Here is a 25,406-nt window from a genome sequence, read left to right as displayed (position 1 = left end):
TGTAAATAGAAATAAAGGTATATTTGAGCCCTTGGGAGATGTCGTAGATGAAGCAATGCATAACTTCCATACAAACGCTAGAGGTTTTGACATTTGCGGCGAGCAAGAAAATGACGAGGTAAGAGAAGAGGAAAAAATTATGCAAGTGAAGACAATGAAGAGAACACTGAAAACGTTTACCGTGGTGGTGCTCCTGTCCAAACTATCGAGAATTCGATCACTTAATGAAAAGCAAAGGGCACTTTTTGATTACATAGTGCGTTGGAGTAAGAAAAGTTCACAAAATTTACAGTCTAACTGGGGAGAAAAGCCCGCTCCATTATATATATTTCTAACTGGTAGTTCTAAGTGGTATTTTACCTGCAAAAGGCTTTATCTTATGGAGCGAAAAATGCATCTAAAGAGAGACTAATAACTATGGCTCCGACCGGTGTTGCAGCCGTGAATGTAGCAGGCTCAACGATCAATTCTATATTTAGCATGCCTCTAGGTTAAGAATATAGTAAACATATCAATAAACTTCCTGACAGTGCTCGAACAACCCTTCAACAACGCTTTTCAGAACTGCAAGTAATTGTTATTGATGAAATTTCGATGGTGTCTAAATATCGTTTACTACATATTCATCAAAGACTTGTGATATTTTAGGGTGCACTGAAGACATTCCATTTGCTGGTATTTCTATAATAACTCAGCGGCGGATCTGAGGGGGTTCAAATGGTTCAGCTGAACCACCCCAACCCTTTTAGTAAATAAAAAATACAAAGACCCTTTCTTCAAGTGAAATCTAGTTTTCTGATCGGAACTGATTTTTCTTCTTGGTCATATCTCGATATTATTTTACCAGGGGTTGTATGCATGTGGCGTGCGTTTCCGTGGTGCGCGCGACAAACTTAGCTTTTTCCGCGCTAAAAAATCTTTAGGTTATGTGTGTACGACGTAGCTAGATTTCCCGCGCTGTGGATAATCTTTGTTATGATTTTGCGGGATTACATATCTAGCTGCTTCTGTGCTAGGAAATCTTTAATTTTGAACCTGGTTCAGAAAATGCATCGAGTGAAATGGCAAATTTGAGGTGGTTCAAGGAAATTTCTCGAAAATACGAGACCGAACCTGACCGACCGTTTTGAGCGTAAAAGATTTTCCTACAAAAATAACATTCAGTCGCATGTCGTCGCCGGCAAAATAATGAAATGATTTGAAGGGTAGCTATCCGTACGGCAAACGACCTCACTTCTTTGCAAGCGTTCAATGCAGTGTTTTAGAGAAAAGAATTGAAGTCCTGAAAAGTGTTAATAATCAGGCAATTACTTATCTTTTTGAGGACATTTTTGGTTCAATTTAATCAGTAAATTTGAGAGAATCACACAACAATATCAATCAATGTATGATGATTTTGACAAAGACTCTGTGTGATGGAATTTTCATCTGCTTTTGTTTGATGTGGTGAAGAGTGACAAAAGAAAAAGAAAAGACGACTTTCATTCTGAGGAAACATTTTTGTTTTGGTTTATTTTTAGAGGAGAAGCATTCATACCAACAAAAACAAAACTTAAATAAATTTTGCTTGATAAATGAAGTTTGGAATTTTTTATGGAAAAGGACTTAATTGTGAATATTTGGTGGAAGTTTATCGTGTCTTGAATATAATCACAAGATTTACGTTTGGCTCTTTTCCTATCATCGGACATTGGGAATATCACAGGGAAAAATCTACCTACTCTCGGGTACTTAATAGCCGTACCCCCCCCCCCCGCTAATTAATTTTTCAAAAATTTTCCACCCAGGACATTCTTATTCCAACCCCCCCGCTTATTAATTTTTGGGAAAATGTTTTTGAAAGTTCCCTTTTTTGTCCTAATTCAGCTGTATTAGCCTCTTTTTCAAAAATTTTCCACCCAGGACATTTTTATTCCAACCCCCCGCTTATTAAGTTTTGAGATTTTTTCCAACCCCCCCCCCCCCGCTTATTCCAACCCCCCCCGGCTATTAGGTACCCGAGAGTAGCTATATATGGATCACGAGATTTGCGATTGGCTACGTTTCGAGAGATTCTTCTCCCATCATTGGACATTGATGAATTTCACATGGAAAAAAAGCTAGCTAGCTTTATTTTTGAAAAACAAAATTTGTTTTATACAGAGACTGGAAGAAAGGTTTGGTTAGGGAACAACATTTTAGCAATTTGATTGAATTTGGTTGAAAAATGAAATTTCTGGAAAGGTGAACCTTCATGCATGCTTCAAGATAATGTGATGCGAGGAAATAATTTTGGTTTGGTCATGTCATAAGAAGAGAGAGTTCATACCCCTTTATACTTGCAAAACAAAACTAAGATTACTTTTACGTGATCATATGAAAATATGGTACTTTTATACAAAAAGAGACATTGGTGACCTCTGAAAAAATTACCCTCTTGTGCTTAATTGTAGGTGGTAATTTTGCATTTTTTTGGTAAATATCACCCAATTAGCATTTTGAAATGACCTCCAATTTATGAAATTTTCCTGATAAAGTGCCAAAACCTTCATTTTCCGTAGGGTTTTTTTGGGAAAATCACCCCAAAATCAGTTAAATGACCCCCCATTTTATGAATTTTCTCTGAGAGTACTGCCCCTGGCCTGCATCTTCCACCCCCTACAAGTAAGCATAAAAGAGTACGATTGAATGCAGAATTTATGAAATGATATATAACAACAATCTCTACCAAAAGAATTATAAACAACACTCCATACAATTGAAAAAGTTGAAAAAGTGCTTTCCTACAGATTGTTGATGATTACTGTTAGGACCTTTAATAATTCTTAAAAACATCAAACTTTTTACTTTGAATGTAAAAAGTACTTTTTTATGAGATTATTCATGTAATTTCTGAATGAGAGCTAGAATTTCTTGAGTCTATTTGCACATAAAACACATTATATCAGTACTCATGGTGTACTCCACTTTTTGGCAATCTTTTATTTTTCCATATTATTGTATTCCCTTGTATTATATGTATTATAAATAATCTCCTTTATTTTTTAACTTGATCACTGTTTTCAAAATATTATCCGTTTCTGGTTTTATAATGTAAAAATACTCAACATGGAAAGTTTTTGCTTGATTGTCAGCCAATTAATTCGCTACAAAGAAATTCCATAAAAAATGGTTATAAGAGTAAATTATCGAACTTTTTTACTATGTTTTAAATATTCACGAAATGAAACTGAAGTGTGTAAAGTATTTAATATTATAAATTGTCTTATTTTTTCTTCAAACTTTTCTTCAAAACCATTTATTTGCTCTTTTATCCATGGCTTTCTCAAAAACATTTTCTGCAAGAACCATGATGAATATATAAAAGAATATACACCAAACAAGCAGTTTTGAGCATGATCACCCAGATCTGTTTTATCAAAATAAAAGGTCAAACCAAAGAAATATAAGAAATATAATACTCTTATATTTCTTTGCTCAAACTATATTTCCGTTTTATGAACGTTTTGTGGGATAAGATTGAAAAGAAGAAACTAGATGTGTGCAATTGCAGTTAGGGAATTTCCCAATGTATATATGAATATCACCACAAACGATTATTACACGTTCAGCCTCTGGCTGTTCAAGTCGGGTCAAAAAAAAATTCGCCTGCCGCCCTCCTTTCAGCGCATGTTAACCCGCTGAGGCCTATGTTTGGAGTTCATAGGTAATGGGAACTGCAGACGTGCAGGCGCTCATTAATGTCCCCCATGTTGAATGGAAAAAAGGTGACACCGCCCAAACAGGGCGGGTGCAAAATTTACGCCCAAAACGTTTGTTCCGAAAAAAAGATTTTGAAAAGAGATTTTTGAACCACCTCAGAAAAATCCCAGATCCGCCTCTGTAACTTGTGGTGATTTTTATCAATTACCTCCCATCAAAGGTGGCTCAATTTTTTCACTTTTTCCAGATGCTCTTTTAAATGTTGATCATTGTTGGAGACATTTCAAAATAGTTGAACTCACTGAAGTGATGAGACAACGAGGTGATCAAGTGTTTATTGATATATTAAATCATATTAGAGTGGGTATCATCGATCCGAATGATATGGCAATTCTGAAACAAAGAATCGTCAATGAAGACCACCCTGACTACCCTAAGGACGCTATACATTTGTGGGCTGAAAATAAACCAGTCGATGATCACAATAGAATGAAATTAAACGATTTACCTGGCGAAGAAATAGAAGTTGAGGCTAAAAATAAATATCCTAACAATACAAAGCCTTCAAAAATTAGAGAAGTTGAAAACCGAGGTCAAATGCAAACAGGAGGTTTAGCCCAAAAATTAATTTTTAAACTTGGTGCCAAAGTAATGATAACGTCAAATATTGACGTCGAGGATAAACTTTGCAATGGACAAATGGGCACTGTCGAATATGTAAAGCTTGACAACGAAAGAAAAGTGACGCGTATTTATTTAAAAATGGATGAAGACGATATTGGAATGAAAGCGAAAAATAGTGATAGTTATGGACGTATGAATAATTTAGTGTCAATAGAAAAAATAGAAAAAGAATTTGGGCTTGAGCCAAATAAGCATCGTCCTTCAGTAAAACGCATTCAATTTCCATTGAAGTTAGCATGGGCATGTACTGTACATAAAGTTCAAGGACAAACGTTTTCTAAAATTGTCTTTAGTTTCGATATGAATAAAATAAGCAAAAATGTTTTAAGGTTGGTCAGGTTTACGTCGCATTGAGTAGAGTTACTACCTTGCAGTGCCTTTACTTAACGGGATCTTTTAAATCAAAAGAAATAAGATGTGATTCTAGAGCCACAGAGGAATACAACCATATGAGAGAAAATTTGTGTTTAGAAACAAAATGTGATAAAGAAATTAACGACAATGAGTTTAAACTTTCTTTGTTAAACGTAAGATCTTTGAAGAAACACGCAATCGATATTAAAAATGACGCATCATTATTTGAAGGAAATTTACTTTTCATGACAGAGACTCAACTGGCCTACGACACCAACACGACAGAGATTGAAAACACATTATCACCTCTTTTATTACATACAAATAATTCAGATGGGCACATATATTCAAGTACAGCAGCTGCATACAAAAATCCATTCGAGTTAATCGATGCTTACGACATACCTGGTGCAACCATATACAAATTTAGACATTCTTTGATAGAATTTCCTCTCTCGGTGATACTCCTTTATCGCCAACAGAATCTTGATAATCGTAATTTTTTGTACAAAATTCAACATTTACGAGATGCAGTTGAAATGACTCATATTATCCTAGGAGATTTCAACAAGAACTATTTGAGTGATGAAAGTGATTTCATAAAAGCTTACTTAGACCAAGACTATCAGATGATTGTTCAAGAGCCGACTCATATTTCTGGCTCATTAATCGATCATGTCTATATCCATAATGATCTATTTAGAGAATTCGAGATAACCACGCTGGTACAAAGTATCTATTATTCAGACCATGACGCAATTCAAATAAAATTCAAAAAGGTGTGTGAATAATTTTCTCTTTCTCAGTCGAGGCAGCAATACCACTGCAACATCTTTTTATTTGTTTCCGACAGGCATTATAATAAACGTCTTGAAACGAAAATGATTACAAGTTTTATCGAAAATGATTACAAGTTTTATTTAGAACAACGAAAAAATTTTTTCAATTTTTTGCTGCACAGTAAAAGTCCGATTTTAAGAGGACGATATTTTGGGCGGCACGTTGTTTCCAAATCGATTGCCACCAGCACCCCCCCCCCCGAATTCTTATCATTTCGGTTTTATATCATTTTTCTCATCCTTTATAAAATACAGGTTCTTATCCCGATCGCGCCCAGCAGTAGCCCAGCAGCCGGCCAAAACCATTTTCCGAAATTAAAGCCCTACTTACACTTTTCAATTTTCCGCCATTTTGTCCCCTGGGGGTAGCCCTGGGTGGTAAAGGCGCAATTGTGAATTCTGGGTAATATTCATTTAGTTAGGAGAATTTCACCTTTCATCACGGCCCCTGATGCTTTGTTACTCTTTCACAAATCTGAATCCACCACGAATCATTCGACGGAGGAGTTTTCGATACACAACATCCAAACGGTCAAATTGTTGTTGGGTCAGATTCCAGTTCTGACAGGCGTATACTAGCCTACTCCGCACAAAGCTGTTCAGGAAAAGAATGCGAGTTTTCAGATTAATTCGAAGATTCTGAATTAAATTTGACATTTGTTGAAATTTAATGTTAGCAAGCTGGATGCGGTGGTTTATCTCCTTTTCACCAGTGTTCGGCTGGTTACAATCGAGATAGGCTCCCAGGTATTTGAATTCAGAAACATTGGCTAGATGGCATTCGTTTAATTCGACAATTGAGTTTGCATATGGAGAATCTACTGGATAATTGAGAATCATCGTCTCTGTCTTTTGAGCATTGACAGATAGACCGAACTTGACGAAACCATTATCAAGAAGAATTGTTGCAATTTGTAAACTCTCTTGATCTTTCAAGAATAAGACTAAATCGTCGGCGTAACCGCTCCAGGGTAATATTGATAAGTTTGAGAGATTAATGTTCTTTTTACGAGTCGATAATCTCTCTGCTCGCGAAAGAGAGCTAGTGCTGATTTGGTATTTGTGATCAAAGAACTTGATATCATCATTTAAGTGAGATTTCTCGAGTATCAGACGCATGACGAAATCGAGATATAAGTTGAACAAAAACGGGCTTTCTGGTCCACCCTGGCGGACTCCAGAAGATGTTTGGAATAAATCTCCTTCATAGGTTAGAGAGGTGTGTTGATAAAGTTTTTCCAATATCTTGATCATAATCGGTGACTTTTTGTCGGTGAAACGAAGACAAATTGTATCAAACAGCCATTTACGGGGTATATGATCGAAGGCGGCTGAGAGATCGACAAATAATAGATACAACGGCTGTTGTTTTCGATGACTGATTTGGTGTATTCTCTTTACTGTGTAAATCCCATCAGTAGTGCCACGGTTTGGATGGAACCCGTTCTGTTCGTCGGTTAGTTGACATTCGTACCATTCGCGGAGTCGGAATAAGATGATATTGACAACGAGCTTACAGATAGTAGATCCGATACTAAGACCCCGATACTTTGATGCGTCCTTTTTTGAGCCTTTTCCTTTCCAGAGTGTTCTGAGATGGGAGTTACCCCAAGCGTTCGGTAAATCTAGATTTTCCCACAAGTTGTTGGTGATTCTTTGGATTACTTGAATCATTATCGGATGTGAACATTTCTTCAGTAGCTCTGCTTCAACGTCATTGCTTGCTTTATTATTTTTGAGGAGACGGATGTGCTTTTCTATTTCATCGGCTGTAGGTGGGAGGTCGTTGATGACAGTACTGTCAGAAAGAAAGTTCCTTAACAAATTTCGGAGGTGTCTGATTTATTTCCTCAGGTGACGTATCAATTGATGGGTCAGTAGGGTTGAAATGTTTCTTAAAGTGTTCTAAGAGTTTATCGGTTGGGCAAGCATTGTTTGTTGGTTTGAGGGTAGTTTCCTGTCTTTTGGCACGATGGAATAGCTTTTCGATCTGCTTGTTAATAACAAAAGTGTTCATTTTCTCAGCTTCAAGCCTGAAGTGTTCGTTTTTGAGTTGACGAGCTCGTAGTCGAATCTTTTTACGGATTCGCTTGATATCCTCAGGATTAACATTTTTAGATGAAAGCTCAGATTTTGTTTGGAAAAGTTCTTGGAGTTTGGCATCTGTTTTCCATGGAGGTGGTTGAGATTCAGATGTCATTGTAGGAAAGTAGATATTGGCAGATTCTTTGATCGTGTTTACAAGTTTTTCGTTTAGAAAATCGTTAGACTCTGAGTTAAGAACGTCATTAGAGTTAAGCTTTCGTGAGACATCATCTTTGAAAAGTCCAGTCATTACTGGGGTGACTGCTTCGAAATCGATTCTCTTTTGACGTTTGGTATGGGTTCGGTTGATGTATCTTGCTTTCTTTGATGTTGGTGTACAAAGGTGTGCAACAACAAGACGGTGGTCGCTATCAAAGTCGAAAGAGTTAAACACGCGACAGTTTGTAACATATCTACTTTAACATACTTAACATATTTACTTTAAATATTTGTCTTTATGGGAAGTGTTGCTATGGTCTTTCCCTTTCGCTACGTGCCACCCGCTGTACTGGGGGTTTGAGGTGGGCTCTAATCTCGGGCCACCAGTAGGGCTGGTGCTTCAAAAAATCGTAATTTGCGGTGTTTCTAGCGTTTTAGCCGCTTTGAATCTTTGAAAATTAGAAAAAAGATCAAATTTCGGTCACGGCAAAAAAAACCGCTTTCGATTTCGCCCACTTGTTGCTGAGATATCAAAATTCAAAATGGCGAAAATGATCAGTGATATGGACGAGATCCTGAACTTTGTTTTGCATGATAGTGATAATGATATTGTGTTAGGAGATGAAGATTGGGATAATCCTGACCCAGAAAGTGATTGGGAATATGATTCAGAAGATGAAGAGAACTTAGAAGTACCTCAAAATGGTACCAATCATCTTCATTTTGACCCAGATCCAGGGGACAATGACCCACTGCCGGGGAATGACCCTGTAAACTCAACTAACCTTGATGATGAACAGCAATTAGAGATAGCTTTAGAAGATGGCAATCATTCTCTTGCTACTCCCAATCTGTCTTTTATTGAAGCAGAAAATAACACAGACAATTATACATACAGCGAGTCAGAGGAATCTGTTGTTGGAAGTGTTGCAAGCAATGACAATACGAACATTGATAACGTTGCTTCATCAGGTACATCAACCAGTTATGATAATAGTAATTCAAATGAAAGTTCAAGCTCATCTAATTCATCTCTAGCAGATGACAATGAACTCACAGACTTTATACGTAATAGAGGAAGAGGTAGAGGTAGAAGAGCTGGTCTTGGAGGACGACGTGGCGGCCTTAGACATGGTGATCGTAATGTACGCAATATACCAATACCCCCTACTGCTTCGGAAGTTGAACCGTCATCATCTGAAGATGACAGACCCCTAGCTAGAATAGCACGTTATAATCTCAGACATCAGCCTCCTAACGACAACCAGGAACCAAATCAATTAGATGATGTAGGACAGGACCTTCCTGTACGTGGGGCTCGTGGTGTCCGTGGACGTGGGCGTGGACGTGGACGTGGACGTGGAATCCGTCGTCAGCATCGTGGACGTGTTCTAATGCCACAAGAAAATCATGATGTAGAACAACCAGAGGATGACCATAACTTGGATGAAGTGGTTGCTGTACGTGGCCAACCTAATGTTCGTCGTCAAAGAGGAGGTCGTGGTGTGCGTCGCCAACGAGGAGGTCGTGGTGTGCGTCGCCAACGAGGAGGTCGTGGTGCGCAAGCTAATCCCGTGGTCAACCAAGATCAGAATCAGGAGGCACAACCAGTAAACCAAAACCAACCCCCAACAGAATTTACTTGGGAAAAAATTGAAAACAATGCAGAACAGGTTTTAGAGGACTTCCCGTTCAATGAAAATGAAGGATTACTAATTCGCCTTCCAGCTAACCCTACTAGAATGGATTTTATGAACTTATATCTTACTAATGAAATCTATGAGTTGATGGTGAATGAAACAAACAGGTTTGCGGAACAATATCTACAACAGGAAGGTGTAAACCCTGATAACTCTTACCTGCGTCTTTGGCGCCCTGTGACTATACCTGAAATGAAACAGTTTGTTGGTCTTTTGTTTCTAATGGGAATAGTGCATAAACCAAGTATTGAGATGTACTGGTCCACAGATTCTTATTATGCAACACCTATTTTTTCTCAAGTCATGAAGAGAGACAGGTTTCGTCTGATTCTCAAGTTTTTACACTTCAATGACAATGCTACGCTGGATATAAATAACATCGACCGTCTTCATAAAGTGAGACCTTTGATAGATATGTTACGCGAACGATTCCGTCAGGTTTACAGTCCAGGAAAAGAATTGAGTGTGGATGAATCTTTAGTATTATTCAAAGGCAGGCTCAAATTCAAACAGTATATTCGTACCAAACGTGCAAGATTCGGAATAAAGTTATATGAGCTTTGCACTTCGACCGGCATTACGTTAGTTTTCCTTGTGTACAGCGGCAAAGGCATGTTTGACGATGATGATCCTTACTCTACTTTCCCTTCATCTGAACGTGTACCTTCTGTCTTGATGGAGAACTATCTTGGAAATGGACATGTATTATATAAAGATAATTATTATACCAGCCCATTTTTGGCAAAGCATTTTCTCGCTAATCAAACCCACTTATGTGGTACGATAAAGAATAATAGAAAGAATTATTCAAAGGGCATCGTTCAAGAAAACTTGGAGAAAGGAAAGGGTACGTTTTTAAAATGTAATGAGAGAAAAATGATAGCTGTTAAATATCGTGCCATCAAGGATAAGGCCAACAAAAAACCTAAAGTTGTTTATCTTTTATCGACTACCCATCAGCCTCAAATGATTCAAATCGATGCGTATAACCCTACCGGAGAGCCTGTTTACAAACCTCAAGCAATTATCAGTTATAACAGTCACATGGGAGGTGTAGATATGGTTGACCAGCAACTTCACGGTGTTCAGACCATTCGCAAAACATATAAATGGTACCGCAAGCTAGCAATACGGCTTTTGACGCAAGCTGCCTTGAACGCGCATAAAGTTTACAAATTTCACACAGGTTCCAATGAGTCGTTTCTTGAATTCTTACATGAAATTATTAGTGGGTACAGCTCACTAGCACAACCGATTGTACTTGATAGGATTCCAGTTGATCATCATAAGAGACTTACAGAAAGACACTTCCCTGCCACAAAGAAGCCAACAGAAGGAACCAAAGATAAGCACCCAACAAAGGAATGTCGCGTTTGTCGAGCCCGCAAAATATGGACAGCATCAGGCGGTCCTGTAAAAACAACGTACCTTTGCCCTGACTGTCCTGGACAGCCTGGATTGCATCCAGAGGAATGCTTTAAAGCTTTTCATACAAAACTTGACTATTCTAAATGACTTTATCTCTTTATATGAGTTGACTTGTTGATATTGTTCTTTAGCATTGTATATATTATAGCGGACAGATTTTATGCAAAATAACCGATTGGATAAAAAAGTCATAACTTTTGATTGGGCCACAGTTTTTACTTGAAATTTTCAGCATTTGTTCAATACATTATATACTCAAACATATCTGAATTTGAAGAAATTCTGTAGTGTAGAAATTTTTTAATAAAATTTCAAAGTCAAATTTTCTGTTTTTTGAAGAAAAAAAAATCCGCCATTTTGAATCACGTGACTAAGGCAAATATATTTATACTTTTTATTTTTTTATTTTTTAGTTGGAAATTATGTTATGAAAAAAGGGTGAAAATTTGAACAACAAAGACCCAGTAGTTTTTGAGTTATTTGCAAAAGAATGAGACTACCCAAAAATCGCTATTTTAGACTTCGTGTTCTAGGTGTTAAAAACTTAGACGTGAAAGGGTTAAACCTACACATTTCTGAAATGGCCCCATTGGAGTGGTGTCACCTTAGTGCTGTGTAAGGGGTCTCGCAGAAATTATCTACGTGCCCAATGAGAGGTCACTTGGTCTAAAAAGGCTATGAGGCAGACGTGCCACTTAAGTTTAATTAATATTTTGTTCTTTTGAAGGGTTAATTTTTTGTCATTTTGTCACATTAAACTTAGAAATAGTATTTTGATACAGTACAAGAGACATTTTTTCCCAAAATTCCACTTATCTTAAGGAAGGAGTTGATTATTCAGTGCAGGGCTATATTCCATTTTTTGTCAAAATTGTTGGGAGGCCACCGCTTGAGAGGCGACTACTTTTCCAGGCCCTACCAATCGGTAGGTTATCGATAATTGGTTCTAAACGAAAAGTAATCGATGGATTGATATTATCAATTGATTCTGATAATCGATAGGTAATTGATAATCAGGATTATTTCCATTTTTTTTTTGTTACCAATCAAAGCAATAATTGGTTCCAATCGATAAGTAATAATCATAATCGATACTCAGAACCAATCGTTAATCAATCCATCAATTACCTATCAATTTGAACAAAATTATCGATAACCTACCAATTGGCAGGGCCTGGAATTTGATTCAATTTTTCAAAAAACTAATGTTAGTATCCTGTCAAAATTGTAAGTCCTGTTCAATTTTTTTAGACGTATCAGTCAAGGGCTACATCATGAATATGTCACCTGTCTGCACATCAAAGAATTCAAAACCTTATTTCAATTTGAATGTGGAAGTGGAAGAAGGGACTGTCGTTAAAGCAGTCTGTCATGCCCCCAGAAAAAGGAGGTTGTTTGAGGAGGCTGAAGCCATCGGAACAGGAGTTAGCATCAGCCAAGCCCAATCTGTAAACTGAGAAACTCGTGAAATACAAAATTTCATGTTTGTGTTCTTCTTGGCTTTATTTTATTATATTCAAAATCTACAAAAATATACAAATTTAAGTTTTCCTTGTTTTTCAGTGTCTTTCTGTTTTTTTTCACATGTGGACAGAGCTTTCTTTAAGGGTCTAGACACATTTTGGTTTTCTTGCATGTCCACTTTGTTCTGGTCTTTGTCCTTTGTTTTGTTCTGCATTTTACATACAATTCAATTTTAGAATAATTTATATAATTTATGCACAAAAAATAATTGATTTATTCATAATTTATTACATATCCACTTTGTTTTTTATAATTTTTGTCCACTTTGCTTTTTGACACAAAACCAGCACTTTGCTTTTTGTCATCAGTTGTCAACTAGCTTTTGAGGAGTTAACATCACTCTCAACTTTCAACTGAACTCAACTCAACTCAATTCAAGATGGCTTCCAGTTAACTCTTAAGCTAAGTTGGGAACATCAATCAGTATTCAATTCAAATCAAATCTCAATTCAAGCTCTCAAGCATACTTCATTCAAGCTCTTCATTTTGTCTAGGATTCTCACCACTACATTTCCTGGCATGCTGGTAAATAGACTTATATTTTACATTTTTCTTTCAACTTAGACTTATACTTTCATAGACTTATACTTTCAACTCAGACTTATACTTTCAACTTAGACTTAGACTTTCAATCAATATCAATTTTCTTTGTACATTGCTGCTAGAACTTAGATTTTCACAAAGTAGGCGTGTCAAATTTGACTTTATTTTTTTGTTCAAGTTATTTATTAGTTATTTATTTTTTCTTTTGTATTCTTTTTTCAGTTTTGAATTCTTAATGAATTACAAAGAGCTTGCAAAGAAATTGGTGCACACCTTTATAACATTCAAAACAGCACACCAACAGCTACATGCGTCGAAGCACACGTGCGGCTGCAAACAAACCCATCAATTATAAATCGTTTGGCACTCAAGGCATACGATTGCCACCTGAAACAACCAGTCAAGCATCATCAAGCGATGAATCAGATGCTGATATATCAACATTAGAGCAAACGTTCAACTTATATCAAAGTTTATACGAGAGTGATACCTCTACACAATCAGTTGATGCAAATCTTTCACAACTTGTCCGAGGTTTAACAATCAAAGACCAAATTATGGAAAACGATATTAAAAACATTTCAATTGAACAGAATGTTCTCTCTAGTGAAATTGCTGATATCGGTACAGATTATGACATTGAGTTTATGACGTACAGTGAACTGGAACAACTCTTTAAGGAAGTGAAAACAATGCGCAACCGCCTGAAAGTACTACATAATGAAATACTTCAATCTATCGGAACAGAAGAATACGAGAAAAACTTTCTTAAATCCTACAATGAAACTATCCATAATGCACAGACAGTCATTCAACGCGTCAATGCTCGTCGAAAAGAAGTCCGCCCTGATGAGAAAAACGCCCAACGCAACAAATCATTATCAGACCTTTTAATGAAAGAGGTAAAATCTACTATTACTTCACTTGAGGCAGTTTTTAAAGAGGATCCAAGTGCATTTAGCTATGATGAACTTGTACTTGCTGAACGTAATCTTTCTTCACATCAACAAAGTATCAACAACCTGACAAAGCATATGGAGAAACTCCTTGTAAGTGAACATTTTCAAAAGGATGAAACTGATATTGTTACTAAGTCGTACGATGCACTCGCTAAACTGAAATCTACCTACATCACAAAGCTCGAATCAACACTCAAAGTTCAAGAGATAGCCAAGGAGCAGAAATTCCAATCTTCAAAGTTGAACATTAAGCTAACAAAATTCAAAGGGTATGATTCATCTTCGGATTTTTACTCCTTCAAAAGTGACTTTGAGAAATTGCATTCAAAATCAACACCTTCCGCTCATCTTCCTGACCTCATCAAAAACAATTACCTTGAGGGGCCAGCCCTGACCCTTGTTAAGGGAGTTGACAACATTGAAGAAATATGGCGTAGACTTAAGTTATCGTACGGAGACCCAAAACTGCTTTTATCAAAGAAACTGTCTGATATTCAAAACACTACTCGTTTATGGCGTGTCAGAAGTGACCCTGAGAAACAAATTGAGTCACTTAGTAAAATGCTAAACTTCATGAGAGATACAATGAACTTAGCTCAGAAACACCAAATTGAGAACTTTCTTCTTTATGGAAAAACACTTGAGGATGTTTATCAACTTATGGATGACACCCGCCAAACCAAATGGTTTTCCTTTCTTGAAGGGAAAACACTTCCTCAATCAACTATCTGGGAGGAATTCATCAAATTCCTAGAAAAAGAAATATCAATCCAACAACTCAAGATGCTACACTGTTCATCACCAACAACAATCAACCCTGGTAAACAAACACCAGGAAATGGAAAGACTTCAGGAAGTGGTAGACAAACATCACCAGGAGGTGGTGGAAGCTCATCACATCTTACAGACAACAAATCTCCAATCATCCAAACAAAGTGCTTCATCTGCGGTGAGAAGGGGCACGTCCAAACCAATGGTCCTAATAATTCCAAGTTGCTACAATACTTCTCCTGTCCAGAGTTTGTTCAAATGAAGCCATCTCAACGATTCAGCACCCTACGCCAAAAGGGTTACTGCACACAGTGTCTGTTTCCAGGCGCTCAACAATCAAAAGGTAAACATCAAGAAGGACGATGTCAACGCGAATTTACCTGTCCACATCCATCCCATGACGACTACGACATCAAAAAGCATGTTCTCATCTGTCAAGACCATGCTACAACTCCAGAATCCCACCAAGTCCTTCAAAACTTCAAAGAAAGATGTATTCTACGACAATCAAGACTTCAACAATTCTCTAAAGACATCAAACTTGCATTTCACATTGATACAAAATCTCTCTCCTTCAACTCTCTAGGATGTAATTCCAAACAACCATCAGCATCAGATACTGAGGAGGAGGATAATGACGCCATCTACATTCTTCAAACAATCAATGTTGATGGCCAACAGCTTACGATATTTTTTGGTTCAGGATGCAGCGACATGGTCATATCCCAGAGTGCAGTCAAACGTCTGGGGAAGAGAGCAAAGATGGAGTGTGGCGGCAACATCCCAATAGGAGGTGTCGGCAATGTAAAAACAATCAGCTCTGGCTCCTACAAAATCAACATTCCACTACATGACGGTCATGACGCACAACTTAAAGGACTCTGTCTTCCAAAGATCACCTCAACCTTCCCTACTTACCAACTCAAACAAGTGGAGGAGGACATCATCAATGCATATCGACAAACCGGATGCAACCCAGAAGATCTGCCATCACTCCCATCATCTGTTGGTGGGAAATAGACATCATGCTTGGTATCAAATATCAACGCTATCATCCAAAAGAAGTATTCCAACTCAAGACCGGTTTAACAATCTTCCGCTCTTTGTTCAAGAACAGCGATGGCAGTCGTGGTGTTGTAGGGGGCCCTCATTGTGCCTTCAACGTCATCAACCAACATCACCTTGCAATAAATCAAATGAATGCGTTCCTTGCAACCCATCGTCAACTGTCAAGTCAGCAGCTTACAACCCTACCAGATATCGACCTGATTCACGTCAAGGTAGAGAAAGACCATCAACAAGACCTTATGCTAGAGATCGACCAACATCCAACAGCACATGTCACCAGAAATATCAAGATATTTGAAGAAGCCGAAAATTCTGGTAGTCAAATCACGTATCGTTGTGTTCATTGCAGAGACTGCAAAGAGTGCAAAAAAGTGAATCAATCAATCAGCTTGAAGGAAGAAGTGGAACAACACTTGATCAACCAATCCGTCTCAGTCGATTTGAAGAATTGCGTATCACATGCAAACTTACCACTCCTTCACAACCCAGAGACCAAGCTGGCCAACAACAAACATAAAGCACTGAAAGTCTACTTCCAACAATTGAGAAAGTTAGACAAAGAACCAACCGACAAAGCAGATGTCATCGCATCAGAAGCCAAACTCCAAGCAATGGGATACGTTGACTACGTAGAGAACCTCACACCACAACAACAACATATGCTATCCAATACTAAAGTACTCAATTTCATTCCGTGGAGAGCGGTATGGAAGCCAAACTCCATATCAACACCCTGCAGAATTGTATTTGATGCATCGCAACCAACTGATTCAGGATACAGTCTGAACGACATCCTTGCGAAGGGAACAAACAACATGAACCGACTGGTTGAGATTCTCATACGATGGTCGCTACATCATACAGCTTTCCACACCGACATTAGGAAGATGTATAATTCAGTCCGTCTTCGCGAACATCATTGGTGCTTACAACGTTATATATGGGGAGAAAACCTTGACCAGAAAAAGATCCCAAAAGAGAAGGTAATTAAAACACTTATTTATGGCGTCAAATCTTCAGGAAACCAATCCGAGCGAGCCCTGAGGGAAACCGGACAACTGTCCTCACAAGATTACCCAGAAGTTGCTTCAATCATCATGAAAGACATCTATGTGGACGACTGTCTATCAGGAGAAAAATCAATGCAAATGGCTACTCAACGTGCCGACGAGTTAGAAATAGTTGTCAATCGTGGTGGTTTCTCACTTAAAGGAATCACTTTCTCACACCAAAAACCCAAACCAGACCTGACATCAGATGGAGAAAGCATTGGTGTTGCAGGCATGAAATGGTACCCAGAGGAAGATGTTGTCTCTCTTGATGTCAGCGAGCTCAATTTTGCCAAGAAGGTCAGAGGCAAAAAACCAGTCAAGATCAACAATGTACCAACCAAATTGACTCGAAGACATTGTGTCTCAAAAGTAGCTGAACTCTATGACATATCAGGAAAGATTACACCACTGACAGCCGCAATGAAACTTGATCTCCACCAACTTGTCGATCTTGGTATTGGATGGGACGATCGCATTCCAGACAATTTGAGACCAATATGGGATTCACATTTCAAAATGATGGAAGAAATCTCCTCAATTAAGTACAACCGTGCAATTGTACCAGAAGATGCTATTAACCTAGAAATCAATTCAATCGACACAGCAGATGCTTCAAAGAACATTGCTTGTGTAGCAATTTATGCACGTTTCAAGCGAAGATGTGGAAAGTTTTCATGCCAACTTGTTTTCGCACGTTCAAGACTCATTCCTGATGGAACCACTCAACCAAGAGGTGAACTCCTTGCAGCAACTCTTAACGCGCATACCGGAGAAGTTGTCAGACGAGCTTTTGGCACACACCTCAAATCCAGTTTAAAATTAACAGACAGTCAAATCACTCTCTTTTGGATCAACGGCATCGAAAAGCAACTCAAGCCATGGGTCCGAACTCGAGTTACTGAAATCCATCGATTCACAGAACTATCATCTTGGAAATTTGTCACATCAGAAAACATGATCGCAGACATAGGCACAAGACGTGGCACAACCATCTCTGACGTATCTGCAAACTCAACTTGGTTCAAAGGGTTTGAATGGATGTGCGATCCAGAAGATACCTTTCCAACGAAATCTGTCGATCAAGTCAAGCTCACAAATGAAGAACTCAAATCTGCAAAGAAAGAGCAGATACTCACAATCATCGATCCAATCAACATCCAACCATCCATTCACTTGTCATCAATCAGTCAACGGTCAGAATTTTCAGAATACCGTATCAATCCAATAAAGTATGGTTGGAAGAGATCACTTAAAATCATGAGCACAGCCTATCAATTCATCTCTCACTTCAAATGTCGAAAGAAAAGATTGTCACGTTTCGCTTCACAGCCAATTGAAGAATCAGCACATAAATACTTCTTTACAAAGGCTACAGAAGAAGTACAAGCCTTCTCACCAAAAAGGAAGTATGAAAGAATTTCAACCATGAAGAATGGCATTCTATACTATACTGGCAGAATTCTACCCACAAACAATATGACAGCAACCGGAAAACTCACTAGCATTATGCTCGATCTCACCACAACTTCATTCTTTGTCCCATTGGTGGATAGGCACTCTCCAATAGCCTTCAGCATTGTCAACCATGTCCATTGGAACCATCCAGTTGCCAAGCATGCTGGTGTCGAAACTGTCCTTCGTTATGTACTTCAAATTGTATACATCATTGATGGTCGGGACCTTGTTAAGCTCATTCGAAGGCGCTGTGAAAGGTGTCGGTACATTGCCAAAAAAACGATCAATGTGGAAATGGGACCGATATCAAATCACAATTTGAACATCGCCCCTCCATTTTTTTCGACTCAGGTGGATTTGTGTGGACCATTCACATCTTACTCAAACTTTCACAAACGCACTACAATTAAAATATGGATGGTAATCTTTTGCTGCACAACTACATCCGCCACCAAGATCAAAATCATGGATGATTATAGCACGCCCGCATTCATCTTATCATTCACACGATTCGCCAGTGAAGTTGGATACCCAAAGTACTTACTACCTGACGAAGGAAGCCAACTTGTCAAGGGATGCGGAACCCTCAAATTATCGTTTCGAGATATCCAAAACCGCCTTTTTCAAGATGTTCTCGTTGAATTTGAAACCTGTCCTGTATCCGGCCATCACATGCACGGCAAGGTGGAACGAAAAATTCAGGAAATCAAGAAGTCCCTTGAAATCAACTTCGATAAGTATCGTTTCTCCGTGCTCCAATGGGAAACCGTCGCCAGCCAGCTGTCTAACACTATCAATGATGCACCATTGGCTCTCCGTGGACATACAGAATTTGAAGTATCTGACATCTTGACCCCCAACAGACTTTTGTTAGGACGCAACAACGACAGAAGTCCAACTTTTCCAGTCGAAGTCACAACTAAACCCGACAAATTTCTCAAGCAAAATCAGGAGCTTTTCAATGCCTGGTTTGAAGTATGGTTAACAGTTCACGTACCAAAACTCATGCATCAACCCAAATGGTTTGACAATTCATTCAATCTGAAAGTTGGTGATATCGTTTTATTCAAGAAACAAGAAAACCTGCTTTGCAATACCTACCAATACGGGAAAATAAAGAACGTTGAGACAAGCAAGGATGGTCGCATTCGCAGAGTTGAAGTCCAATACCGGAACGAAACCGAAAACTTCGATCGTACCACCTACAGAGCAGCGCGTGGCTTGGTAATGATTCATCCTGTAGATGAGTTGGATTTGTACAATGAGTTGATCTTAAATGATATTGACGACAATTGAAATTTTGCATATGCCGGCCGGGCAGTGTAAACTGAGAAACTCGTGAAATACAAAATTTCATGTTTGTGTTCTTCTTGGCTTTATTTTATTATATTCAAAATCTACAAAAATATACAAATTTAAGTTTTCCTTGTTTTTCAGTGTCTTTCTGTTTTTTGTCACATGTGGACAGAGCTTTCTTTAAGGGTCTAGACACATTTTGGAAGTTTTCTTGCATGTCCACTTTGTTCTGGTCTTTGTCCTTTGTTTTGTTCTGCATTTTACATACAATTCAATTTTAGAATAATTTATATAATTTATGCACAAAAAATAATTGATTTATTCATAATTTATTACATATCCACTTTGTTTTTTATAATTTTTGTCCACTTTGCTTTTTGACACAAAACCAGCACTTTGCTTTTTGTCATCAGTTGTCAACTAGCTTTTGAGGAGTTAACATCACTCTCAACTTTCAGCTGAACTCAACTCAACTCAATTCAAGATGGCTTCCAGTTAACTCTTAAGCTAAGTTGGGAACATCAATCAGTATTCAATTCAAATCAAATCTCAATTCAAGCTCTCAAGCATACTTCATTCAAGCTCTTCATTTTGTCTAGGATTCTCACCACTACATTTCCTGGCATGCTGGTAAATAGACTTATATTTTACATTTTTCTTTCAACTTAGACTTATACTTTCATAGACTTATACTTTCAACTCAGACTTATACTTTCAACTTAGACTTAGACTTTCAATCAATATCAATTTTCTTTGTACATTGCTGCTAGAACTTAGATTTTCACAAAGTAGGCGTGTCAAATTTGACTTTATTTTTTTGTTCAAGTTATTTATTAGTTATTTATTTTTTCTTTTGTATTCTTTTTTCAGTTTTGAATTCTTAATGAATTACAAAGAGCTTGCAAAGAAATTGGTGCACACCTTTATAACACAATCATACAGTGATGGCACCCTCAAAATTTATGAGAAGACGTCAGTCAAACATGAAGTGTTGGGCTTCAAACCCAAATACCAGATTGAAATTACCACACTGTCAAAAGTCGTAAATGAAGTGCCAGTTGGCAATTATGTCAACGTTCAAGGTGTCGTCCAGCTGGATGAAGTCGAACAAGTCATGACATCCGGTGGTGAAATACCAATGAGGCGAGGCCACATTTCAGATGAAAATGAATTTATTAAAATTGTAATTTTGGCGAGAGTATGCGACGTTGCTAACAGATAAGCAATGTTATACGTTGTGTAACTTGAAAAAAGGGATCTACAACAACGTCGAAGAACTGCATACCTCTCATACAACATCTTTCAAACCTGCCAAACAACCTACTTCATTTAAAACACCTGATAGTGGTGATGCGACTGAATTACACTGGGCGAAATCATAGATTTCCCAAATTGTAAATATAGTAAAAATGTATATAAAAAATGGTATTTCAATGAATTTCAAGCGGACTTTGAAAGTCCACCTTTCGAACGTGTAAATATCTGAAATATATTGAAAAAATATGATAATTCAAGGATTTCCATCTTTGAAAGATGATATTTACTATATTTCAATATTTTGAAAATATGAAATTTTCATGTCGTTAAAATCTCTTGAAATATGATATTTCATTAAATTTTTCTCTTGAAATATGATATTTCATTAAATTTTCGCTAAATTTAAAAATTGAGATTTCCATCAAATGGGAATTCTTGAAAATATCATATTTCACTAAATTTACAATTTTTGAAATATGAGAGCGCCAATCTAAAATGGCGGCATAGATCTTAAACCGGGGGTCAATAGAAAACCAATATGATTCGTATGATATCAATATTTACGATGTAAATATGTTTTAGAAGATTACTCCAGTTTAGTTTTAAATTCACTCGAATAATTTTAATTCGAAGAACACCTAATTGTTTGGTGTTTATGTTATATTTTCGAGAGTATCTTAAGTAAAATTTAATAATGTAACCCCCTGACCAGATGCCAGATTCGCTTTACGAAATCAAAACATTCAAAACCAGTTTTCAATTTTGTGGTTTCTTTGAGTGTTAAATGGGTTAAAGTTGGAGTGGTGGAAGTGATAAGCTGATCTGGAGTCTGGTGTAAGAAAAATGGAAAGAAGAAACATAATTAAACCACAAAATCATGATGTGTAAGTATTACTTCACCCATTTATATCAACAAATCAGTCTAGTTAGTTCTATTTCTATCTATCCTAAACTAAGGGTCGATCAGACAACACTCATTTAAGGATTTTTTTGTTTCTTTAATTTGCCTTTGCGATTTGTCATGTCAATCACCCAGATCAGGGGTATATTTTCTACTTTTTTTTTACTTTTTTGTAAATGTTGTTTTCCTTTGCTGTTCATTTGTTGTCAAAATGTTTGACTCTTTTGTCTTTCTACACTACAGGTCGTGATGCTGTATCATAACTTAAACTCCACGAAACCATTTCTCGTCAAGTAAATCAAGGGTAAGGTAAGGGAATTATCTGCTTATCTGTATGCTACTTTTTTTAAAAGAACTATAAGCTGGATAATTTGCTATATATGTAGGTATTTCAAGTTATTTTTTGAGCAATGAAATGTTTTTGGCAAAGCTCTTTCTTCTAAATTTTTTACTATTCTGAGATATGATTAAAATGATTATCTTTATTTGTGAATGAATGATGGAGCAATATACATCAGTTTTGTTTACTTTTATACAGGTTAAATGACTTTATCAAGCACTGAAACTGTACAACTCTCTGCACCTTAAAGAAAAAATCCAGATATCCTACACTACATGATCTGACAGACAAAACGAGAAAGGTATTTATCACAGAATTCAATTAAATTTTTTCAACTATTCCTAGTCCATTTGCTTTACAAGGTAACCTTTTCTCTCGAAACTAGAGATCAAATGTATATATAGTGATTTTACTAAACTGTTGTTTTATAGCCAATGTTTTGTTAATTTCCCGGAGGGGGGGGGGCACTTAGTCAAAATTGGGTATGGGGACGTTCTGCTGGGCAGGGTCCCTTTTTTTATACTCTGAAGATATCTAACAGGGTGCAAAATTTTCTAATTTTCAAGATGAGTTTCTGATAGGGTCGATTATTTTGATTATTTTGGACAATTTTCAGGGTGGAAATGAGAAAATTTATAATTTTCGGCTACTTTTATTAATTTTTGCCACTCCAAGGTGAAAATGGGAGATCGTTTAATTGTTTGTTCTGACAGGGTTCCAATTTTGTCAAAAGTTCACATCTGATAGGATTAACTTGTCAAACTCCAGTGGTACTTCCCCGTCGGTCGTCAAGGTCAGAGCCCTTGGGTTAATTTCGTGATAAGATTCTTATTTACTTTTGATAGTTTGACCATATTATTAGCGATTTTCAATTTTTCTTCAGGGAACACCAGGAACTGACACGATTTTTGAAGAAAGCTGATTGACTTATGATCCTGAAATCGAGTTATTTGGCAAGTGACGGTTACTGATTTCTTTGATGTTTTGAGTGTTTGGTTCAAGAGCTAAAAGTTGCTTGAAATAGGATACTGATCTTGGAATTTTAATAAAGAAAGTTTGACCAAAGTTTAACTTATTTGACTAATACTCTTAAGTCTTTGCCCTCATACATTGTATACATAGCATTTGTATTTTTTCTTTATTCTTTTACCTTGTAATTTAGATTATCTAAATATTAAATTTACTTTATCTTAATATGAATTTTTAGTTCTTCTAAAGATGAAATAGATCAGTAACATGAAATGTAAACTAAAAAGTAACCTTTGTGTCTTCCTTCCTTTTTAGCTCTATTTTGATACATCGAAACTTAACATTTGCAATTTGGAAATCTTTTAAACTTAATGTTTCATCCTTGTGTAAAGATAATAATTGTGAAAATTTTCCTTTGGAAAATGTTTTAAACTTGACATTACATTCCATGGAAAGTTAGTAAATGTAATATTTCCCTTGTTGAAAACTTCTAAACTTGAAATTTCATTATATGTAAAGTTAGTAAATATGATAATTCCATGTGTCAGGAAATGTCTGAATAGGAATTCTCCATCTTTACATTTCGTAGGAAATATGGTCTTTCAAAACGTATGAAATATATAGAAAATGTTAGATTTCCTATATATTTCCTACATTAGAAATCTATGATTTCGCCCAGTGTTAACCAACTGTTCCATTGTTGGTACCAAATTTATCCACACTGTAAAATGCTTGTTCTGTACTGCCAAAATCGATTGCAAGGAGGAAACAGGAGATGTTGAGTGTCCACATTATAAGGGTACCTCAGTGATATCATCAATTGGTCAACAGAAGTATTGGAAATTGTTTGTCAACCATGATGGGAGAATTGTAAAGCTTGACGTTACTGCAGATAAGCTTCCAACGTTAGAGTATGACCAGGTAAAATCTTATTTGTTGACAAACAAATTTGCAATTACATACCTGTCTATGTCTGGATTGATAAGCAGAATCTTGTTGGTTAGAAAACCACAACCTGAAGAGGATAAGGAAAACTTGTTCAGAAAACCACAACCTGAAGAGGATAAGGAAACCACACACAAGGATCAATAGTTTTATTTTGTTCTCTTTTAAACTTGTTATTTTCTTTTGTTGACCATTCTTATAGTAGGCATGTAAAAAATATTCCCAAAAATTGATCCCCCACCCCTCTGTCCCACCCTGCCTCCCTTTTATGCCAGAGAAAAAACATTGACATATTTCAAACATTGACATATTTCTACTATATGAATATTAGTTTATATTAGTTTTTTTTTTCACTTTGTAAATGACAAAAAGTTTACACTAGTTTTATAACTATTTAATAATAGTTTCTTTTTGTTGAGATGTTGCCTTCTGTATCATTACCCTCGTTAAAACAAATGAGACTACTTATACTATGGGTATTGGCAAAATTTAACATAAAGTGTACCTCTTGCAATTTTTAAATGATACCTGCCCCATTGAAATCAACAAAGATCTTGATTTTCTTTAATAGAAAAACTTTTTCGGTTTGAGAAATCTTGTTGATAAGGCTTTTTGATTTTTTAACATTTGATTGAAAAATCTGGCTGGAAAAGTCTTTCAATATCCATGTATTGAGTAATAATTGTTTTTACAGTTGATCAAATCGAAACCTATTGAGTATGTAGCTTTAAACACTTAATGGCAGATTATTTCTCATGACTTTTTTACTTAGAGACTTTTAGTATATTAGCTTTTGCATACTCTTACATTTTTGTTTTATATCATATAGATTTTTCTAGGGCATCTTTGTACATATTTGTTTCAGTTTCATAGATAAACAAAAATGGCATGTTTTTTTTGTTTGAACAAAGGAGAATTATGTCTAAAAAAACCCTTAGAATTACTTATCTCTAAAAACTTAAATTTCGCGAGGATTATATTTCGCGAATTTCGTGAGTTTTTCCTAAAATTCGCGAAAATTAATCCCCTAAGGTATTAGAGTTATGTTATCATCTATAATCTCTGAAAGAAAATAGATCTGGACTCTCCAAATAGTTAAAAATTTTATGACTATATGACTATGAATACATTTCTGAAGAAAAAACACACGCTTTTTTTTTATAAGAACATGAGGCTGAAATTTGGCCAAAACCTAAGAACAAATTAAGAACAACATGAGCCTTACTAAAAAAGTACTGGTTTGAGAAGGATTTAAACAGATTTTAATCCATTTTAGGTTCTTAAGTAAATAAGAACAATTAAGCCTGAAAAATTCAAAAATTTAAGAACAGCTGAGCCAAAATTTACTGGTTCTTATAAAAAAAGCGTGTAACCCGTGTCTCTCAATCAACCTTGA

General features: G+C 36.6%; 2 protein-coding genes and 1 long non-coding RNA gene across 4 annotated transcripts; all 3 read left to right on the top strand.

The window, feature by feature from the left end:
* The first annotated feature begins 8,268 nt into the window (after positions 1 to 8,268).
* Positions 8,269 to 11,157, top strand: LOC136806177 (piggyBac transposable element-derived protein 4-like). The gene has a single exon (XM_067062740.1). It carries the CDS (start codon positions 8,345 to 8,347, stop codon positions 11,015 to 11,017), a length of 2,673 nt encoding a protein of 890 aa, XP_066918841.1. The 5' UTR covers positions 8,269 to 8,344; the 3' UTR covers positions 11,018 to 11,157.
* Positions 11,158 to 15,752: 4,595 nt separating this feature from the next.
* LOC136806167 (uncharacterized) lies at positions 15,753 to 19,598 on the top strand. Its single transcript, XM_067062728.1, has one exon. The coding sequence runs from the start codon at positions 15,753 to 15,755 to the stop codon at positions 19,596 to 19,598; it is 3,846 nt and encodes a 1,281-aa protein (XP_066918829.1).
* A 1,914-nt stretch (positions 19,599 to 21,512) lies between these two features.
* Positions 21,513 to 23,213, top strand: LOC136806178 (uncharacterized). Of its 2 annotated transcripts, XR_010846529.1 has the most exons (4): positions 21,515 to 21,739; positions 22,000 to 22,065; positions 22,295 to 22,397; positions 22,980 to 23,213. It is a non-coding gene; the product is annotated as an uncharacterized lncRNA (long non-coding RNA). The 2 variants fall into 2 exon arrangements; XR_010846528.1 differs by lacking the exon at positions 22,980 to 23,213 and having other exon boundaries at positions 21,513 to 21,739; positions 22,295 to 22,329.
* The last annotated feature ends 2,193 nt before the right edge of the window (positions 23,214 to 25,406 follow it).

The sequence above is a fragment of the Clytia hemisphaerica genome, unplaced genomic scaffold (assembly GCF_902728285.1).
Source record: "Clytia hemisphaerica strain Z4C2 unplaced genomic scaffold, Clytia hemisphaerica genome assembly, whole genome shotgun sequence".
Classification (NCBI taxonomy): domain Eukaryota; kingdom Metazoa; phylum Cnidaria; class Hydrozoa; order Leptothecata; family Clytiidae; genus Clytia; species Clytia hemisphaerica.
Note: the sequence above shows the minus strand (reverse complement) of the source record. Positions and strands in the feature narration are given on the sequence as shown.